Source organism: Ranitomeya imitator, chromosome 2 (assembly GCF_032444005.1).
Source record: "Ranitomeya imitator isolate aRanImi1 chromosome 2, aRanImi1.pri, whole genome shotgun sequence".
NCBI lineage: Eukaryota > Metazoa > Chordata > Amphibia > Anura > Dendrobatidae > Ranitomeya > Ranitomeya imitator.
Window position 1 is genome coordinate 265,398,054 of NC_091283.1, and position 18,281 is coordinate 265,416,334.

Consider the following 18,281-nt stretch of genomic DNA (forward strand, 5'->3'; position numbering starts at 1 on the left):
TGGTGGAAAAACCTTCTCTCCTCCAGACGCAAAGAATGCCCCCTTGTGCCCGTCACCTTCCTTGGTATAAACAGATCCTCAGCGAGATATTTGTATTGTCCCCTTATATACTTATACATGGTTATTAGATCGCCCCTCAGTCGTCTTTTTTCTAGACTAAATAATCCTAATTTCGCAAATCTATCTGGGTATTGTAGTTCTCCCATCCCCTTTATTAATTTTGTTGCCCTCCTTTGTACTCTCTCTAGTTCCATTATATCCTTCCTGAGCACCGGTGCCCAAAACTGGACACAGTACTCCATGTGCGGTCTAACTAGGGATTTGTACAGAGGCAGTATAATGCTCTCATCATGTGTATCCAGACCTCTTTTAATGCACCCCATGATCCTGTTTGCCTTGGCAGCTGCTGCCTGGCACTGGCTGCTCCAGGTAAGTTTATCATTAACTAGGATCCCCAAGTCCTTCTCCTTGTCAGATTTACCCAGTGGTTTCCCGTTCAGTATGTAATGGTGATATTGATTCCTTCTTCCCATGTGTATAACCTTACATTTATCATTGTTAAACCTCATCATTTCAGCGCTATCCACTAAATGGCAAGTGGGAAGACAGATGCTAAGTGTCAGAATTGGTGCATCTTAGATATGTGCCTTTTCGGGCGGCTGAGAGCTGATATTTTTAGCCTGGGGCGCAGTATTCATGGCTCCTTCCTAGGCTATTAATATCAATCCGCAACTGTCTGCATAGCCTTTGCTGGTTACTAAATATAGGGGGACCCTATGTCACTTTTTTGGGAGGTCCCCCATTTTAATAGCCACTAAAGGCTAAGTATACAGTTGTGAGCTGATATTACTATCCTGGGAAGCTCCATGGGTATTACCCCCTTCCTAGGCTGTGTGTGAATCAGACCTGAGATCTAAGGGAAACCTTCATATAGACGGCCGGAGGGGATGGAGTCAGTGACCAACTCTGGCCAAATCTGTTTCTAGAGCCGTAGTAGAAGATGAAGATGTCGTCCTCATCATGAAGTAGTTATTTCTCATGTCGCGTGTGATGAATATCTCCTGCAGTATTGCTAATGCCGATTCCCGGGTCGGTAAATGAGACGAGAATTAGCGTTATGGAAGATGAGTCTATGAGAAACGTATTCAGCTGCCGACTCCGAGGAAGAAACTGCTTGTTGTCTGTGGCCTAAATATATAGGATTTATTAGTAGATGTAAAGAAGGAAACTAAATACTGTAAAATAATAAATCTCCTCATATGTTTCCCTTATTATCTCCAGTAATTGTATTATTACACAGGATTCTTATGATGTTACATCGGCTCATCTTCTCATTCAGCTCTCTACAATATCGGATCCTCTCAGTGAAGATCTTCTACAAAAGAGAATTTTCCTGATTTACCCATCAAAGATGGATATGGACAGAGAGAAGATGGCGGAGAGGATATTACACCTCGCCCTAGAGATCCTCTTCCGGCTTATTGGAGAGGTGAGAGATTCTGATGACGTCACATTACATCATTCTTATCTATGGGAATAACAGATGGACAGAACTGGAGAGTTGAGGACTCTGGAAATGTCTGTAGTGAGATGTATTAATGTGTCTCTCCATTACCAGGATTACACAGTGGTGAAGAAGACCTCTAGTGATCGCTGTCAGGACCCTGTGTCTGAGGGATGGGGAAGACCCCTGAGCCCAATCACGGGGCTTCCACCTCACCCCCTGATCCATGAGGACATCAATGACCAGAAGATCCTAGAACTCATCTACAAGATGATTGAGCTGCTGACTGGAGAGGTGACACTGCTGGGAATGCTGGGACATTATACAGTAACACTATGAAGGGATCGGGGAGATGACGGTATCATTGAATGTGTCAGGTTCCTATAAGGTGTCAGGATGTCGCTGTCTATTTCTCCATGGAGGAGTGGGAGTATTTAGAAGGACACAGACATCTGTACAAGAACGTCATAATGGAGGTTCCCCAGCCCCTCACATCTCCAGGTAATAGACAGGACTAAATACACACGGCCCATAATTATCTGTATGTAAAGAATGAATTCAGTCCCTGTATGTGTTTCCTCCAGATCTATCCAGTAAGAGGACAACACCAGAGAGATGTCCCCGTCCTCTTCTTCCACAGGACTGTAACCAAGAAGATCCCAATGTTCCTCAGGATCATCAGGTAGACGGAGAGAAGGTGTCAGGAGATCTCCCCTATGATGTGTAGACGCCGGTGAAGGTCTTGTGCTCAGTCTTGTTTTATCCACCAGTATTATATGTTTTATACTTGTGTAATGAGAGCGGTGGAGATGTCAGGATTAAAGCTGATCATAGATGTGACTTCTCCATCTGTATGTGACTTTTATAATATTTGTTTCAGGGGGAAGATCTGACCCATATTAATACTACAGAGACATATGTGAGGGGGGATGAGTGGTGTAAAGAGGAGATTCCCACATATGACTACCCAGGTGAGTAGTGACCACTAAATGCAGAGAAGTCACAGATTCTTCTCAGTCACCGGCTGTGGCTGCTTTATCAGTGGTGTAGTCCGGCCGTATCACCATGATCACCATTTTGCCTCTAGACCACAACATTCTCCTCCACCCAAAACTGTAATTTTGGTCATTGAAATTTCTTTTCTATACAACTTATAACCTGGTAGATCCACCTACCCCCTGGGTTTAGGAGATGCTGTTACCTGCCCAGATCTGTAAATTATAAAGCCAAGTGACAGCGTACGTAGAATGTGCTGACAAGATAGAAAATCACTTGAAGAAAAATATTCTGATGGGCCTGTAAGAGAAAGCGGAGGGCAATGATGCTGTTGGCTTCCTAGAACCCTTAGATCTTATCGGATGAATCTCCCTTCTCTCCCTTCTGTGCTGCTGAATGTGATCATATGGTCCCTACAAGACCAGGTCCAGTCTTTCTGGCCAAACTTCACTTTTATGATCGACAACATTAAATGTGCAGTGAGGCCAAGTGTGAATTTCTGGACAATAACAGAGTTTCCCTTTATCCGGACTTTTCAATTTGTATTAAAACCGACTAACTTCAAGGAGGATTGTGATAATCTACATAAACCCATCACACCGGTGCCATGATATATCTCTGAGCTGTGCGTGGCTGATGGCTCTAATATACATTTATTCCCGCCTGCAGGAGATGTGTTGGCTCCAGCCCTGGTTTCATGGATTCACTCCACCTCATAAATTACATTGTTTTTGATCCTAAGAAATTCAGATTACTGCACAATCTCCCGAAATGGGGAGCAATATTATTTTCTCTAATCTGGTTCTGCTCTGGGGTGGGGCTTTATCTGCTGCTCTCGGGTGGGGCTGTGGTCGGGGCTTTATTTGGTGATCTGGGGCGGGGCTGTGGGTGGGCTGTGGGTGGGGCTTTATGTGGTGCTCTGGGGCGGGGCTTTATGTGGTGCTCTGATTACATATTCATCTGTATTGGCTTATGACAGGTTGCTGATCCCTCACTGACCTGCTCCCATTTTTACATAATGCATATAATAGCTGTCATGCACGCGCCCAGACTGGTTGGCACGGGCATACGGGGGTGTGGCCCCACTGGACCACAGACCAAACTTCCCTGGAAGGGGCATAACCAAGTAGCTTCCTAGGTGTTCGCTGGAGCCTCTGATGGTGAGATCAGACTTGTGCAATAGGAAGCTACCAGGTGCCACTCCAGGGTGATGTCTGGCTGTGGCTGCTGATCCCACTAAGGAACGGAACATAGGCAAGCAGGCACTCTGGCTGACAGGCGGACACGGCTGGCTCTCTGGTAGGCAGGCAGGTACGGCTGGAACATAGTGAGAACCGGTAGGGACCGGTCTGCAGGCAGGTATGTGAAACAGGTAGGAACCTGTTCAGACAGGAGGACTAAGTAACAAGTAGAGAAAGACCGCAAGAGCGGATGCAGAGCGAAAGCACAAGAGCTAGAGCCAAGAGCGGAGACGCTGGAGGCAGAGCCAAGAGCAGAGACGCTGGAGGCGGAGCCAAGAGCGGAGACGCTGGAGGCGGAGCCAAGAGCGGAGACGCAGGAGGCAGAGCCAAGAGCGGAGACGCAGGAGGCAGAGCCAAGAGCGGAGACGCTGGAGGCGGAGCCAAGAGCGGAGACGCTGGAGGCGGAGCCAAGAGCGGAGACGCTGGAGGCGGAGCCAAGAGCGGAGACGCTGGAGGCGGAGCCAAGAGCGGAACCACAGCCAAGAGCGGAACCACAGGAGGTAACGCCAAGATAGATATAAACAGATATAAATAGACAGTGGAATAGGACTAGACTAAGACAGAGTCAGGAACGAGACAAGACACAGACATAGACATAGGCTAGGGTACGAAGCCCCTCTGGGTGGCAGACATAGGCCAGGGTACGAAGCCCCACTGGGTGGCTACACAGGACACAGACCAGGGTACAATGCCCCCCTGGGTGGCAGACAAGAGAGAGTAACCGAGACAGGACCTGGCACCTCAGCAGCTAAGAACTGACTGAGGGAGTAAGTTGCACAGGCCCAGACCACAGGGTGGAGCTGCACTATATACAGGAGGCCTCTTGGTAATTGGTCAGGAACTGATTAGACAGATGCACGTGATTCCTATAAGAACCAGAGAGTTCAGGCGCCGGCCCCCTATACACATAGTTATGAAGCATGCACAGAGCAGAGACACAGAACATGGAGCTGGCATGAAACAGAAACCACATCATGGCCTGGAGCAGTGGGTAAGATTGTGTGAGAGATGTGAGGCCATGCCGTGATGCCAGCAGAGTTGTTACAATAGCATTGATAGTATTGTTGATAATGACTATAATATTGTGGCTATTGGGAGGCTTAGAAAAAAAATTTCATCAAGCAAAATGTCACCAGCGATAGAGGCGCTTGCGCAGTAGCATCTATAAGTGAGAGATAGATGCTACTGGACAGGCGCCGCTGGCTAGTATATAGGGCTACAGATACTCACTGTGCTGTTTGGTGACATGGTGTGTATCACACTCAACATGTATCAGAGGAAGCGAAGGAAAGAGTTGTCTCAGGAGGTTAGAAAGAAAATTATAGACAAACATGTTAAAGGTAAAAGCTATAAGACCATCTCCAACCAGAATGATGTTCCTGTGACTACAGTTGCACATATTATTCAGAAATGTAGACCTGCCTCTGTACACTTATTGGTTTCCTGATAGTATAACTCCTCCCAATTTACACCGATTGGTTGCGTGATCGTATAAGTCGTATGACGCCTGTCCATAGACACACCCCCAGGAAAAAGCAACCGCGAAACGCGCGTTGGGGTTCGGAGGCACAGCCTGTCACTTGGTAGTGGATTTTCTGTGGGACACGCACAAAGGTAATATGTTGAGGAACTGATCTTGTGCAATATGTATATGTGTGGGGTTTTGAACGGATTATACGATAGCATTTTGTCAGAGGTGTTCCGCTATATGGGTGAATTGCGCCCTTAGCACCTGTTCTGAAATTATGGCTATGACTTTTTGTCTTTCTTTCCCCTCTGTCCACTGACAGCATGGTCAGTTGTTTGTTGCAAATATTATATTATTAGAGCTCAATTGAGAGTGTTGCAAACGTGTTATAGACTATATAGACATATATACCTTTTTTATTAGAGGATCTCAAACTCTGTGGATTAAAAAGAAAAAAAAATCCTTTTTCTTAATCATTTTTGCTGTGTTCCACTTTTTGCTTAGCCTCCGGTTCTGTTTTGTTTGGTCTGAGGCACCATTCGTTTTTACTGTCTTGCTATCTATTGATGTTTAAATAAATAAATTGAACTGTTTTAAATCTCATGTTGTGAAACAGTTCTTGATCCTAGTGTTGAGAATCACAGGAGGATCGTTATGTTTAAATCTTGTTACGGAGTGTAGCCTATTCCTGTGTTGGGTTTATGGGCTTGGGTAATTGCTTATCAAATCAATGAGACTTATAATACGAATGGTAACAAAAGAGCCCAGAAAAACTTCTAAACAGATTAAAGGTGAACTCCAAGCTCAAGGAGCATCAGTGTTAGATCGCACCATCCATCGTTGTATGAGCCAAAGTGGACTTCATGGGAGACGACCAAAGGAGGACACCATTGTTGAAAAAAAACAAAACAGACTGGAATTTGCCAAACTACATGTTGACAAGCCACAAAGCTTCTGGGAGAATGTGCTATGGACAGATGAGTCAAAAATTGAACTTTTTGGCAAGGCACGTCAGCTCTATGTTCACAGAAGGAAAAATGAAGCATATAAAAAAAAGAACACTGTCCCTACTGTGAAACATGGAGTAGGCTCTGTTATGTTCTGGGGCTGCTTTGCTGCATCTGGCACATGGTATCTAGAATCTGTGCAGGGTACAATGAAATCTCAAAACTACCAAGGGATTCTGGACAGAAATGTGCTTCCCGATGTCAGAAAGCTTGGTCTCAGTCGCAGGTCATGGGTCTTGCAACAGGATGATGACCCAAAACACACAGCTAAAAACACCCAAGAATGGCTAAGAGGGAAACATTGGACTATTCTGAAGTGGCCTTCTGTGAGCCCTGACCTAAATCCTATTGAGCATCTTTGGAAAGAGCTGAAACATCTGGAAAAGGCAACCTTCAGACAGGAGACAACTGGAGCAGTTTGCTCTTGAGTCGGGGGCCAATATACCTGTCGAGAGGTGCAGAAGTCTCATTGACAGTTACTGGAATCGTTTGATTGCAGTAATTGCCTCAAAAGGTTGTGCAACAAAATATTAACCCTTTCACGCCAGAGCCTGTTTTTGCCTTTGTAATTGGACCAATTTTTTCAATTCTGACCAGTCATTTTATGAGGTCATAACTCTAAAACGCTTCAACGAATCCTGGTGATTCTGAGACTGCTTTCTTGTGACATATTGTACTTTATGATAGTGATAAAATTTCTTTGATATAACTTGTGCTTATTTGATAAAAAAAATGGAAACTTGGCAAAAATTTTGAAAATTTCGCAATTTTCTAAACTTTTTCTGATTTAAGAGCATAAAAATAAGTCCTATCACACAAAATAGCTAATATTTAACATTTCCCACATGTCTACTTTACATCAGCACAATTTTGGAAACAAATTTTTTTTGTTAGGAAGGCATAAGGGTTAAAAGTTGACCAGTGATTTCTCATTTTTAGAACAACATTTTCAAAACCATTTTTTAAGAACCACCTAACATTTGAAGTGAGTTTGGGTGGGTCAATATGACAAAATACCCAAAAGTGACACCATTCTAAAAACTGCACCCCTCAAGGTGCTCAAAACCACATTCAATAAGTTTATTAACCCTTCAGGTGCTTCACAGCAATGAATGGAACGTGGAAGGAAAAAATAAACATTTACTTTTCTTTCATAAAAATTTTCCTTTAGACCTAATTTTTTTTTACTTTCGCAAGGGGAACAGGAGAAAATGGTCTATACATTTCATTTTGCAATTTCTCCTGAGCATGCCGATACCCCATATGTGGGGAAATCTACTGTTTGGGTTAACGGCAGGGCTTGGAAAGGAAGGTGCGTCATTTGACTTTTTGAATGTAAAATATGCTGGAATAATTCGCCTTTGGAGAGCCCCTGATATGCCTAAACAGTGGAAACCCCCCACAAGTGACACCATGTGGGAAACTAGACCCCTTAGGAAACTTAACTGGATTTGTATTGAGCACCATTAACCCACAGGTGATTCACAGAAGTTTATAACGTAAAGCCATGAAAATAAAAAAAATCATATTTTTTCCACAACAAATAAACTTTTCGCCTTCAATTTTTTTTTAAAGGGTAACAGGAGAAATTTGACCCCAAAAGTTGTTGTGCAATTTGTCCTGAGTATGCTGACACCCCATATTTGGGGATAAACCACTGTTTGGGTGCATGGTAGAGCTCGGAAGGGAAGGAGCGCCATATTGGAGAGCAGGTTTTGCTGGAATTGTTTGTGGGTGACATGTCACATTGTCAGAGCCCCTGAGGTGCCAGAACAGCAAAAGCGACTGCATTTTACAAAATACTTCCCTGACTGAATTCTTCTAGTTGTGCAGTGAGCGTACTGACACCACAGCTGTTCCATAGAAAATTATACCATTGGGCAGTGAAGAAAAAATAATTACATTTTTACCACTAAAATGTTTTAATCCCAAATTTTACATTGGAAAATAGGTAGATAGGTAAATGGTCACTACACCCATAGATGAATTCCCAGAGGGGTGTCATTTCCAATTCCCAGAGGAGTGTCATTTCCAAAATGGGGTCACTTCAGGGGGGATTCTGCTGTTATGGCACTTTGGAGAGCCGCTAAGTGCCAGAACAACAGAATCCCTCCTGAAGTGACCCCATTTTGGAAATGACATCACTCTGGTTATTCACCTATGGATATCGTGACCATTTTCACTACACGGATGATTTCCAGAAACACGTAATGGAAGTTTTGGAGCAAAAATTGCAAAAATGTCATTGTAGTGCCCAATATATTGTGCCCAGCTTGTGTCTCTGGAGACATCCCCCCACCTACACCCGGAAATTGTTATGTCAGCTCTACTCAGATGTGTTTGTCACTAAATAAACCAAATGCTTGACTGTCAAAACCACTTAAAACGTGGTTCTGTGTGGAAGATTTTAAAGCAGTCATGGAGGCATAAGGCTGGCAATGATGGGCATTGTGGGCAATAATAGCGGGTATCATGCCTCATTCCTCTCTTGGAACATACACGACATCTTCTCTGGGGGTTCTTTCTTATTTCAGTTGCTGGAATGAGTGCAATAAAATGTCCCTCAGTGAGTCTTCTGACATCTTCAGATTCTAAAGGATTGGCGGGGACAACATTTTCAATGACCTTTTCCTGATAATCAAGGAAAGTATCTGCATTTCCGGCTTTTTTGTATAACACAAAAGAATTATATGAGGCCACCTGAAACAAATAAATGACTAACTTTTTATACTAGGTATATGATTTTCTTGATACCCGGTATGGCTGTAGATCCTAATCTGCAAGGTCCACACCCCCCATATATTTGTTGTAGTCAATGACAGACACAGGTTTTGCAGTAGTGGATCCCTGTTGGTCTGCAGTGGCCCTTGTGGCATCTGTGTGGATCGAGCTCAGGATAAAAATATGTTTTTTATCCTTGTACTTAAGGGCAAGCAGCTCTCCATTGTGTAAAGCCCCTGTCTGCTCCTTTTGTGAACTTTTTGTTGACCAATGATTGTGGAAACCCCAGACGGTTTTTGAAAATAGTCCCACAAGCCCCCATGTTGTGTTCAACCAGACTTTTAAATAAGGGTATGCTGGTGTAGTAGTTGTCAACATACAGGTTGTAGCCTTTTTGTAAAAATGGAGTTATCAGCTCCAAAATGATTTTTCCAGATGTCCCCAGATAAGTAGGACATCCTGGTGGGTTTAGTTGGCTATCTTTCCCCTCATAAATGTGAAAAGCTGATGTGTATCCGGATGAACTCTTGCACATTTAATAGAGCTTTATTCCGAACCTTGCCCTCTTAGAAGGAATAAATTGCTTGAGGTACAGTCTTCCTTTGAATTTTACAAGGGATTTATCAATGGAAATGTTTTCTGCTGGGGTGTAAAGCTTTAAGAACTCTTCTGTCGAGTCTTCGATGATGGGTCTGATTTTGATTAGTCTGTCATGTTCTGGGGCATCTCTGGGCAGGCACTGAATATTGTCATTAAAATGCCAAAATCTCATGAGCATTTAACAACGGGTCCTAGGAAGAATGGTAGACAACATAGGGGTGGCTTGAACAGGGCGGTTGGACCAATACGACTGAATGTTGCTTTTTTAACAAGCATCATAGCGAATGTAAGTCCTGAAAAAAATTTTCATTTCCAGGACATTAGTTGGTGTCTTTAAATTTGATCTAGCATAATAGGATCGTGGATTCTGGCTGATGAATTGGGACGCATATAAATTTGTTTGTAGGACAATATGCTCTAGCACGCTATCTGTCAGAAACAAATTATAAAAATTAACTGGTCCAAAATTTTCCACCTCCACATTTATACCTGGAATGGCATTAAAATTAGGGATGAATGGAGTAGCCGAATCTGAAGCCTCCCATCTGGGAAATGCTACACCAAGAGGCAAAGCCACTTGGACATTGGTGTGCTCCAATTCACAAGCCCTTGGGGCAGCGCTAGTACTGGGCATTGTTCCCTGAACTGGAGACATTTCTCCAGAAGCGCTATTTGTCCTTCTTGTTGTACTGGTCCTCGTGTGTGAGGATGGACCAGAATCACTGCTCATTTCTGAGCTATCACTATCGCTGCTACTAAAGCCCTCAAAATCCACATCGCCATCTGACACTGCACTTTCTTCGCTGTCAGAACATAAAAGTGCATAAGTCTCCTCTGCACTATAATACTGACATGCCATTTTGTTTTTTTTTCTTTTTCCGGAAATGGAAAACTCTGATGTGACTGACGTGACCAAATTATTGGTGAGACAATTGAGAAAAGCCTAAAGGTACCGTCACACTCAGCAACTTTCCAACGATCACGACCAGCGATACGACCTGGCCATGATCGTTGGAAAGTCCTTGTGTGGTCGCTGGAGACCTGTCACACAAACAGCTCTCCAGCGACCAATGATGCCGAAGTCCCCAGGTAACCAGGGTAAACATCGGGTTGCTAAGCGCAGGGCCGCGCTTAGTAACCTGATGTTTACCCTGGTTACCATTGTAAATGTAAAAAAAAAAAAAACACACTCACATTCCGGTGCCTGTCACGTCCCCCGGTGTCCGCTTCCCTGCACTCCTCCTGCATCCTGTGTAAGCGCCGGCCGTAAAGCAGAGCGGTGACGTCACCACTGTGCTCTGCTTTTTCGGCCGGCCGGCGCTCACACAGGATGCAGGAGGAGTGCAGGGAAGCGGACGCCGGGGGACGTGACAGGCACCGGAATGTGAGTATGTGTTTTTTTTTTTTTACATTTACAATGGTAACCAGGGTAAACATCGGGTTACTAAGCGCGGCCCTGCGCTTAGTAACCCGATATTTACCCTGGTTACCAGTGAACACATCGCTGGATCGGCGTCACACACGCCGATTCAGCGATGTCAGCGGGTGATCCAGCAACGAAATAAAGTTCTGGCCTTCTAGTTCCGACCAGCGATGTCACAGCAGGATCCAGATCGCTGCTGCGTGTCAAACACAACGAGATCGCTATCCAGGACGCTGCAATGTCACGGATCGCTATCGTTATCGTTGTAATGTTGTTCAGTGTGAAGGTACCTTAATTCATTAGCCTAACCCTAACATTAGAATAAACCCTAACTTTAGCCCCAACACTAACCCTAACTATAGCACTAACCCTAACCTGCCTTATCTGGGTTTTTTTTACTGTATAACAAGATCGCTGACTGACACAGCTGTTGCCAGCAGCACTTGTAACAGTGTTTCTCCTCTAATCTCTCACTGACAGATCTGAGGAGAAACAGCAATTTTTTGAGGCTGATCGCCTGCGAACGTTTGTTGCTGTAACAAACTTTCATAGTTATTTGCCTCATTGGTTAGTGTGACTCTGACGTCATCAGGACCTTAACCAATCAGGTTTCGATGAGGTCGGGGGTCACAGTAAGCGATGTGCGCCGGAATCCCCTCTTTATAAGGTATGTGGGGGTCACAGTGAGCACAAAACCACTGACCGTAGACAAACATCGGCGCTGCACAAAGCCTGCTAGCACCGACGTTTATCTACCGTTGGCAGTCACGAAGTGGTTAATTTAAGGGTACCATAATTCCTGTCCATGCCTATTTCATAAGTTTTATTTTTTTCTAAATTATGTGTAAATATGGTTGAAAATCAATGTCTGACTGTCATTTGTTCATTTATAGATTTTTTATTTATTATTACTTTTGTCAGATTCAAGATATTTCTGTGACCGTTGTGGTTTTTTCGGTCATTAAACGAGGGGTACCAACAATTTTGACCATGTATGTAGGAGGAATTAATATTTTGATTTCACAGCCAGTTTCTGGAAATTAACACGCAGTGGATGTTGGAGAGTGAAAATTACACATTTGCCATTTTATTACCCAGCACATAATGCCCAGATTGTGCTCCAGGAGACACACACCGCAAATTAAGTGGATTCTTCTCACTATAATATTGCTAAATACAGGGATCTTAAATGTTGTTTGAGCACACTGCAAGACTCAGAGGTGAGAGCGGATTTTGCTGGATTGGTTTATAGAAACCCTGCTGGTTTTCAATAGCCTTTGAGCCACTAATAGTGTGGGAACCTCTGTTTTTCCATTATGATGGACCTGAGTGGGGACTTGTTTTTGTGAGATGACAATTGGTATTATCTTTGCCTACATAACATTAATTGGTTTCTTTTTATTTGATATTTGGGAGGCAGAATGAACAAACAGTTGAACACCACACACTACTGGTTCATCCAACAAGGTTTTCTATTAGACTGCGAACTGTCATTGTATTGGTAAAGTTTTTTACATAGCTTGCCATTTTTATGGACAGTTTAAGTAGAAATTTTCAAAAATATAAAACTCAAGGATATTTTATTAAAAAAATTGTTTTTTATCTTAGCAGATGACTGTACCAGGAGATCAGACGGACAGCGGACATCTTCAGTTTTTAAATCTGATGATTTTGAGATCCTACAAAATACAACTCAAGTGAATGCCATTACTCCAGATATATTATCATCCATTCACAGCAAAGATCTGTCATCTGATCCTATGAAACAGGTCCCATCTTCTGATTCATTACTGACTACTAAGGAAAATCAAAGTCACAAAAGAGGCATTAAAAAACAAACTGCTCCTAGAGCAAAGAAGTCATTTTCATGTTCAGAATGTGGGAAATGTTTTAACAACAAATCAGAGTTGGTTAGGCACCATACAACTCACACAGGGGAGAAGCCTTTTTCCTGCTCAGAATGTGGTAAATGTTTTATCCAGAAATCAGATTTGGTTAGGCACCATAGAACTCACACAGGGGAGAAGCCTTTTTCCTGTTCAGAATGTGGTAAATGCTTTAACCAGAAAGGGATTCTTGTTAGTCACCAGAGAACTCACACAGGGGAGAAGCCCTTTTCCTGTTCAGAATGTGGTAAATGTTTTATCCAGAAATCAGATTTGGTTAGGCACCATACAACTCACACAGGGGAGAAGCCTTTTTCCTGTTCAGAATGTGGAAAATGTTTTGCACGGAAATCACTGCTTGTTACTCACCATAGAACTCACGCCGAGGAGAAACCTTTTTCCTGTTCAGAATGTGGGAAATGTTTTGCACAGAAATCACTGCTTGTATCTCACCATAAAACTCACACAGAGGAGAAACCTTTTTCCTGTTCAGAATGTGGGAAATGTTTTGCACAGAAATCACTGCTTGTATCTCACCATAGAACTCACACAGAGGAGAAACCTTTTTCCTGTTCAGAATGTGGGAAATGTTTTGCACAGAAATCACTGCTTGTATCTCACCATAGAACTCACCCAGAGGAGAAACCTTTTTCCTGTTCAGAATGTGGGAAATGTTTTACCCAGAAAGGGAATCTTGTTATTCACCAGAAAACTCACACAGATGAGAAGCCTTTTTCCTGTTCAGAATGTGGGAAATGTTTTAACCGGAAATGTCATCTTGTTAGTCACCAGAAAACTCACACAGGGGAGAAGCCTTTTTCCTGTTCAGAATGTGGGAAATATTTTGCACATAAATCATTGCTTGTTACTCACCAGAGAACTCACACAGGGGAGAAGCCCTTTTCATGTTCAGAATGTGGGAAATGTTTTAAATGGAAAATAGATCTTGATAGCCATCAAAGAACCCACACAGGGGAGAAGCCTTTTTCCTGTTCAGATTGTGGGAAGTATTTTAGCCGGAAAGCGCTTCTTGTTAGACATCAGAGCAGTCACACCGAGAAGCCTTTTACATTTTCTTAATGTGGGAAATATTTTACTTGGAAATCAACTGTTAATAAACGTCAGAGACGTCACATAGGGGAGAAGTCTTTTTTATGTTCATAATGTTGGAATAGTTTTAACCAAAAATGAATCTTCTTAAATGGGTTGTCTCTTGTCATTCCTCATGTTTGCTGACAAAAGGATAAAACTAAACTTTATTCATTCCAAATGTAAAACTATACCCATAATGGTTAGTCAGCAGGTGACTAATAGAAAAACATGTACCCCACATTTCAGTATATAGGGTGAGGTAACATATAGACACTCATTCTCCAAGCCTCTCATTTCTACGGTTTTCATCGTCCTCACCAAAGGTGACTCATCAGGAGACTATTTAATATTGACATATATTCATATGTTTGCTAATGACAGGTGTTATGAAGGCAATCCAGAAACACAGTGTGCTTAGCGATCAGAGCGCACACAGTGATCTGACAAATACCCAAAAATACAAGAACGAGCTCTGAGACGTGGAAACTCTGTAGACTGCACACCTGATCCTATCCTAAACACAACTAAAAGCGGCTGTGGATTGCGCCTAACAACTACCTAGGCAACTCGGCACAGCCTAAGAAACTAGCTAGCCTGAAGATAGAAAAATAGGCCTGACTTGCCCCAGAGAAATTCCCCAAAGGAAAAGGCAGCCCCCCACATATAATGACTGTGAGTAAGATGAAAAGACAAAACGTAGGGATGAAATAGATTCAGCAAAGTGGGGCCCGATATTCTAGGACAGAGCGAGGACAGTAAAGCGAACTTTGCAGTCTACAAAAAACCCTAAAGCAAAACCACGCAAAGGGGGCAAAAAAAACCCACCGTGCCGAACTAACGGCACGGCGGTACACCCTTTGCGTCTCAGAGCTTCCAGCAAAACAAAAGACAAGCTGGACAGAAAAAAAGCAACAAAAAAGCAAAAAGCACTTAGCTATACAGAGCAGCAGGTCACAGGAACAATCAGGAGAAGCTCAAATCCAACACTGAAACATTGACAAGGAGCAAGGATAGCAGCATCAGGCGGAGTTAAGTAATGAAGCAGTTAACGAGCTCACCAGAACACCTGAGGGAGGAAGCTCAGAAGCTGCAGTACCACTTGTGACCACAGGAGTGAATTCAGCCACAGAATTCACAACAGATACGCCCCCGATGTATCCTGAACGATGAGAAAAAGAGGTTAGATTTTACTCACCCAGGGGCGGTCCGGTCCGATGGGCGTCGCGTTCTGGTCCAGGGCCTCCCATCTTCTTACGATGCGTCCTCTTCTTGTAGTCACGCTGCGGCTCCGGCACAGGCGTACTTTGTCTGCCCTGTTGAAGGCAGAGCAAAGAATTGCAGTGCGCAGGCGCTGGGCCTCTGTGACCTTTCCTGGCACCTGCGTACTGCAGTACTTTGCTCTGCCATCAACAGGGCAGAAAAAGTACACCTGCGCCAGAGCCGCAGCGTGACTACAAGAAGAGGACGCATTGTAAGAAGATGGGAGGCCCTAGACCAGACCGCGACGCCCATCGGACCGGATCCCCCCTGGGTGAGTATAATCTAACCTCTTTTTCTCATCTTTCAGGATACATTGGGGGCGTATCTACAGCATTCCAGAATGCTGTAGATAAGCCCCTGATGCCGGTTGACTTAGCTCACCTTCAATTTTGGGGGTGACAGTTTCCCTTTAACATGATACATGATTTTAGGGTTTTCTTTGTCTAGTCTCGCTTGAATATAGTTCAATATTAAATAGTCTCCTGATGAATGAATCCAATGAATATTCATTTCTCTTACGTAGCCGCACACGTGACCGCCGGCAGCAGCAGGAAGCCGGTGGCTGACACTGCGCACTATTGAAGAGCAATGAATACTCACCGCTCTCTGTGCGCACAGTCCCGGCGAGTACTGCGGCAGCTGTGCTCTGCTTGTGACGTCCCTGCCATGTGCTGCTTACAAGCATAAAGCAGCTGCTGGGAGGGAGCGCCAGGTAGGTAAGTGTAATGTTTTTTTTTTTTTTTTTAATGTTTTCTGATGGGGCCATGCATACCAGGATGGGGGGCAATTATAAGGATGGGGCCATGCATACTAGGACCGGGATGGGGGCCAATCATACCAGAATAGGGATAGGGACCTGCGTACTAAAACGAAATGGGGACCACGCATACCAGGATAAGGATGAGAGATCCATGCATACCAGGAAAATGATGAGGGGGCCATATATACCAGGATAGGGGATATTAAGTACTGAATTGACCACATTTTTTGCCTAATTTCCTCCTCTAAAATCTAGATGCATCTTTTAGTCCAAAAAAATATGGTATCTTTTTTTCTTCTCCGTGAACTCATTCCTCATGTTTGGCCTCACTAAAATAAAAACACTCATACTCCGCTGGCGTGCCGGCTCCACTTCAGCAGTGTCGAGACTCACTGTCCCGGGGCTTATGTGAGGTTGTTACATCACACGAGCCCTGCACCCGATTAGCGGCAGCTTCACTGTTCCTTCTTTCGGACGTATTGAACATGAAGCCAGAGCCGCGGCTGCTCTCCGATTGCCTTCTGATGCTTGATTTGTCTGAAGGTGGGGACAGTGACATCAGTGCTGATTGGACACAGGGCTCACATGACATAACCTCAAAAGTTCCCCAAGAACACAAGCGCCAACACCAGTGAAACACTGCCAGCATGGGAGGTTTGTATAAAGCCTCATACCCATTTGCGAGAAAAATGTAAGAGTGCAATCCGATAAATTAAAAAAATAAAAATATCGAACTTCACTCTGACCAACGTCATTCAATGGGTGACATCTCATTTGCAAGTTTTTTCTCAGCTGAAATCTGACTGAGAAAAAAAATCACAGCATTTGCGTATTGCTGCGATTCTCAGAGGAGACTCGCCAATGTAAGTCAATGGGTGCGGGGGAAAATAAAAAAAATCGCACAGCACTCGCACCATGCGAGTGCTTTTCGATTTTTACACACCGGTGCCCTTTGGAAAGCCAGTAACTCAGTGCGGCGTACAGCAGTAATATCACACTGACCGCTTACAATAGAATACACATAGAAATATATATATATACATATAGATATAAAAGAACACAGCAGCACATGTACATGAATCTAGGCCATGTGAAAACACAGACAAATGTTCGATATGAATCATTTCTCAAAAATATTTTTTCATAAAAAAAATTTCAAAAATTTTTTTTTTCATAAAACTTACAGTTATAGATAAAATGAAGATTCTTAGCGCATAAATTGGCCAATTCATGTGTGCCCATCAACCACATTTGTCTGTGTTTTCACATGGCCTAGATTCATGTACATGTGCTGCTGTGTTCTTTTATATCTATATGATGCAGCTTGCATGTGTTCACATTGGGAGTGCTGGTTGGCTTTATATATATATATATATTGGCCCGTGTGAAATTTTTCGCACATTGGTTGTCGGGGTGTTATCTCGACCTATTCTCTGATGAGTCCATCTTAGAGATGATGTCACGGTGTCGGAGAGACAAGACACAGTACACCGGGTATGTATCTGAAGTATCTCTAGTTTGAGCATACACAGACTTTTTATTCATACTTATGTTGGAAGCGGATTCACCATATATGGGCTAAGCGTCTGAGAGTTTACTATTTGTCTCCCTGTGGTTTCGCAATCATATTTTTGCACAGAACTTTATTTGTTATCTACCCAGGACATTTCATCCCCCATGCCCTGCTACAAGTAGATCTTGAACAATAACAGCGGCATGAAGAATAGTGAATAACAACTTGTTTTTCTTAACTTTAGTAACACATAAAATGGAGGCAAGCAAGATAAAATGGATCCTGCTATAACAAATTCCCCCATTTTATTCACTATTCTGAATAAGCTGTACTGTTTCCTGGCCGAAGGATTTGTTAGTATATATCATCATCAGCTGTGTGAGTGCAGAATTTCCCAGTATCTACAGAGATACAATTAAAAACTATTTTGAACAATATATATGCAATAAGGATAATCACAACAATATGCAATAGGCTTTGTAAAATCCCAGCTACCCAGCTCCTGATCCCCTTAAACCAGTTGGCTGGGTTGAGTAAAGAAAGTGTCTGACCACCAGGAAAGGACAGTGTCTGTCCTTAGTAACATAGTAACATAGTTAGTAAGGCCGAAAAAAGACATTTGTCCATCCAGTTCAGCCTATATTCCATCATAATAGATCCCCAGATCTACGTCCTTCTACAGAACCTAATAATTGTATGATACAATATTGTTCTGCTCCAGGAAGACATCCAGGCCTCTCTTGAACCCCTCGACTGAGTTCGCCATCACCACCTCCTCAGGCAAGCAATTCCAGATTCTCACGGCCCTAA

General features: G+C 43.4%; 1 protein-coding gene across 1 annotated transcript; it reads left to right on the plus strand.

The window, feature by feature from the left end:
- Window positions 1–1,306: 1,306 nt before the first annotated feature.
- On the plus strand, window positions 1,307–14,053 carry LOC138663035 (oocyte zinc finger protein XlCOF22-like). Its single transcript, XM_069749093.1, has 6 exons — window positions 1,307–1,489; window positions 1,619–1,798; window positions 1,882–2,005; window positions 2,089–2,186; window positions 2,385–2,475; window positions 12,569–14,053. Exons 1-6 carry the CDS (start codon window positions 1,412–1,414, stop codon window positions 13,924–13,926), a joined length of 1,929 nt encoding a protein of 642 aa, XP_069605194.1. The 5' UTR covers window positions 1,307–1,411; the 3' UTR covers window positions 13,927–14,053.
- The last annotated feature ends 4,228 nt before the right edge of the window (window positions 14,054–18,281 follow it).

What these genes read in the sequence shown, in the direction of transcription:
- LOC138663035 (XM_069749093.1), top strand. Translation starts at nt 1,412, where the DNA reads ATGGATATGGACAGAGAGAAGATGGCGGAGAGGATATTACACCTCGCC. An exon ending in TCTTCCGGCTTATTGGAGAG is followed by an intron (nt 1,490 to 1,618) that starts GTGAGAGATTCT and finishes CTCCATTACCAG; the next exon opens with GATTACACAGTGGTGAAGAA. An exon ending in CCAGCCCCTCACATCTCCAG is followed by an intron (nt 2,006 to 2,088) that starts GTAATAGACAGG and finishes TGTTTCCTCCAG; the next exon opens with ATCTATCCAGTAAGAGGACA.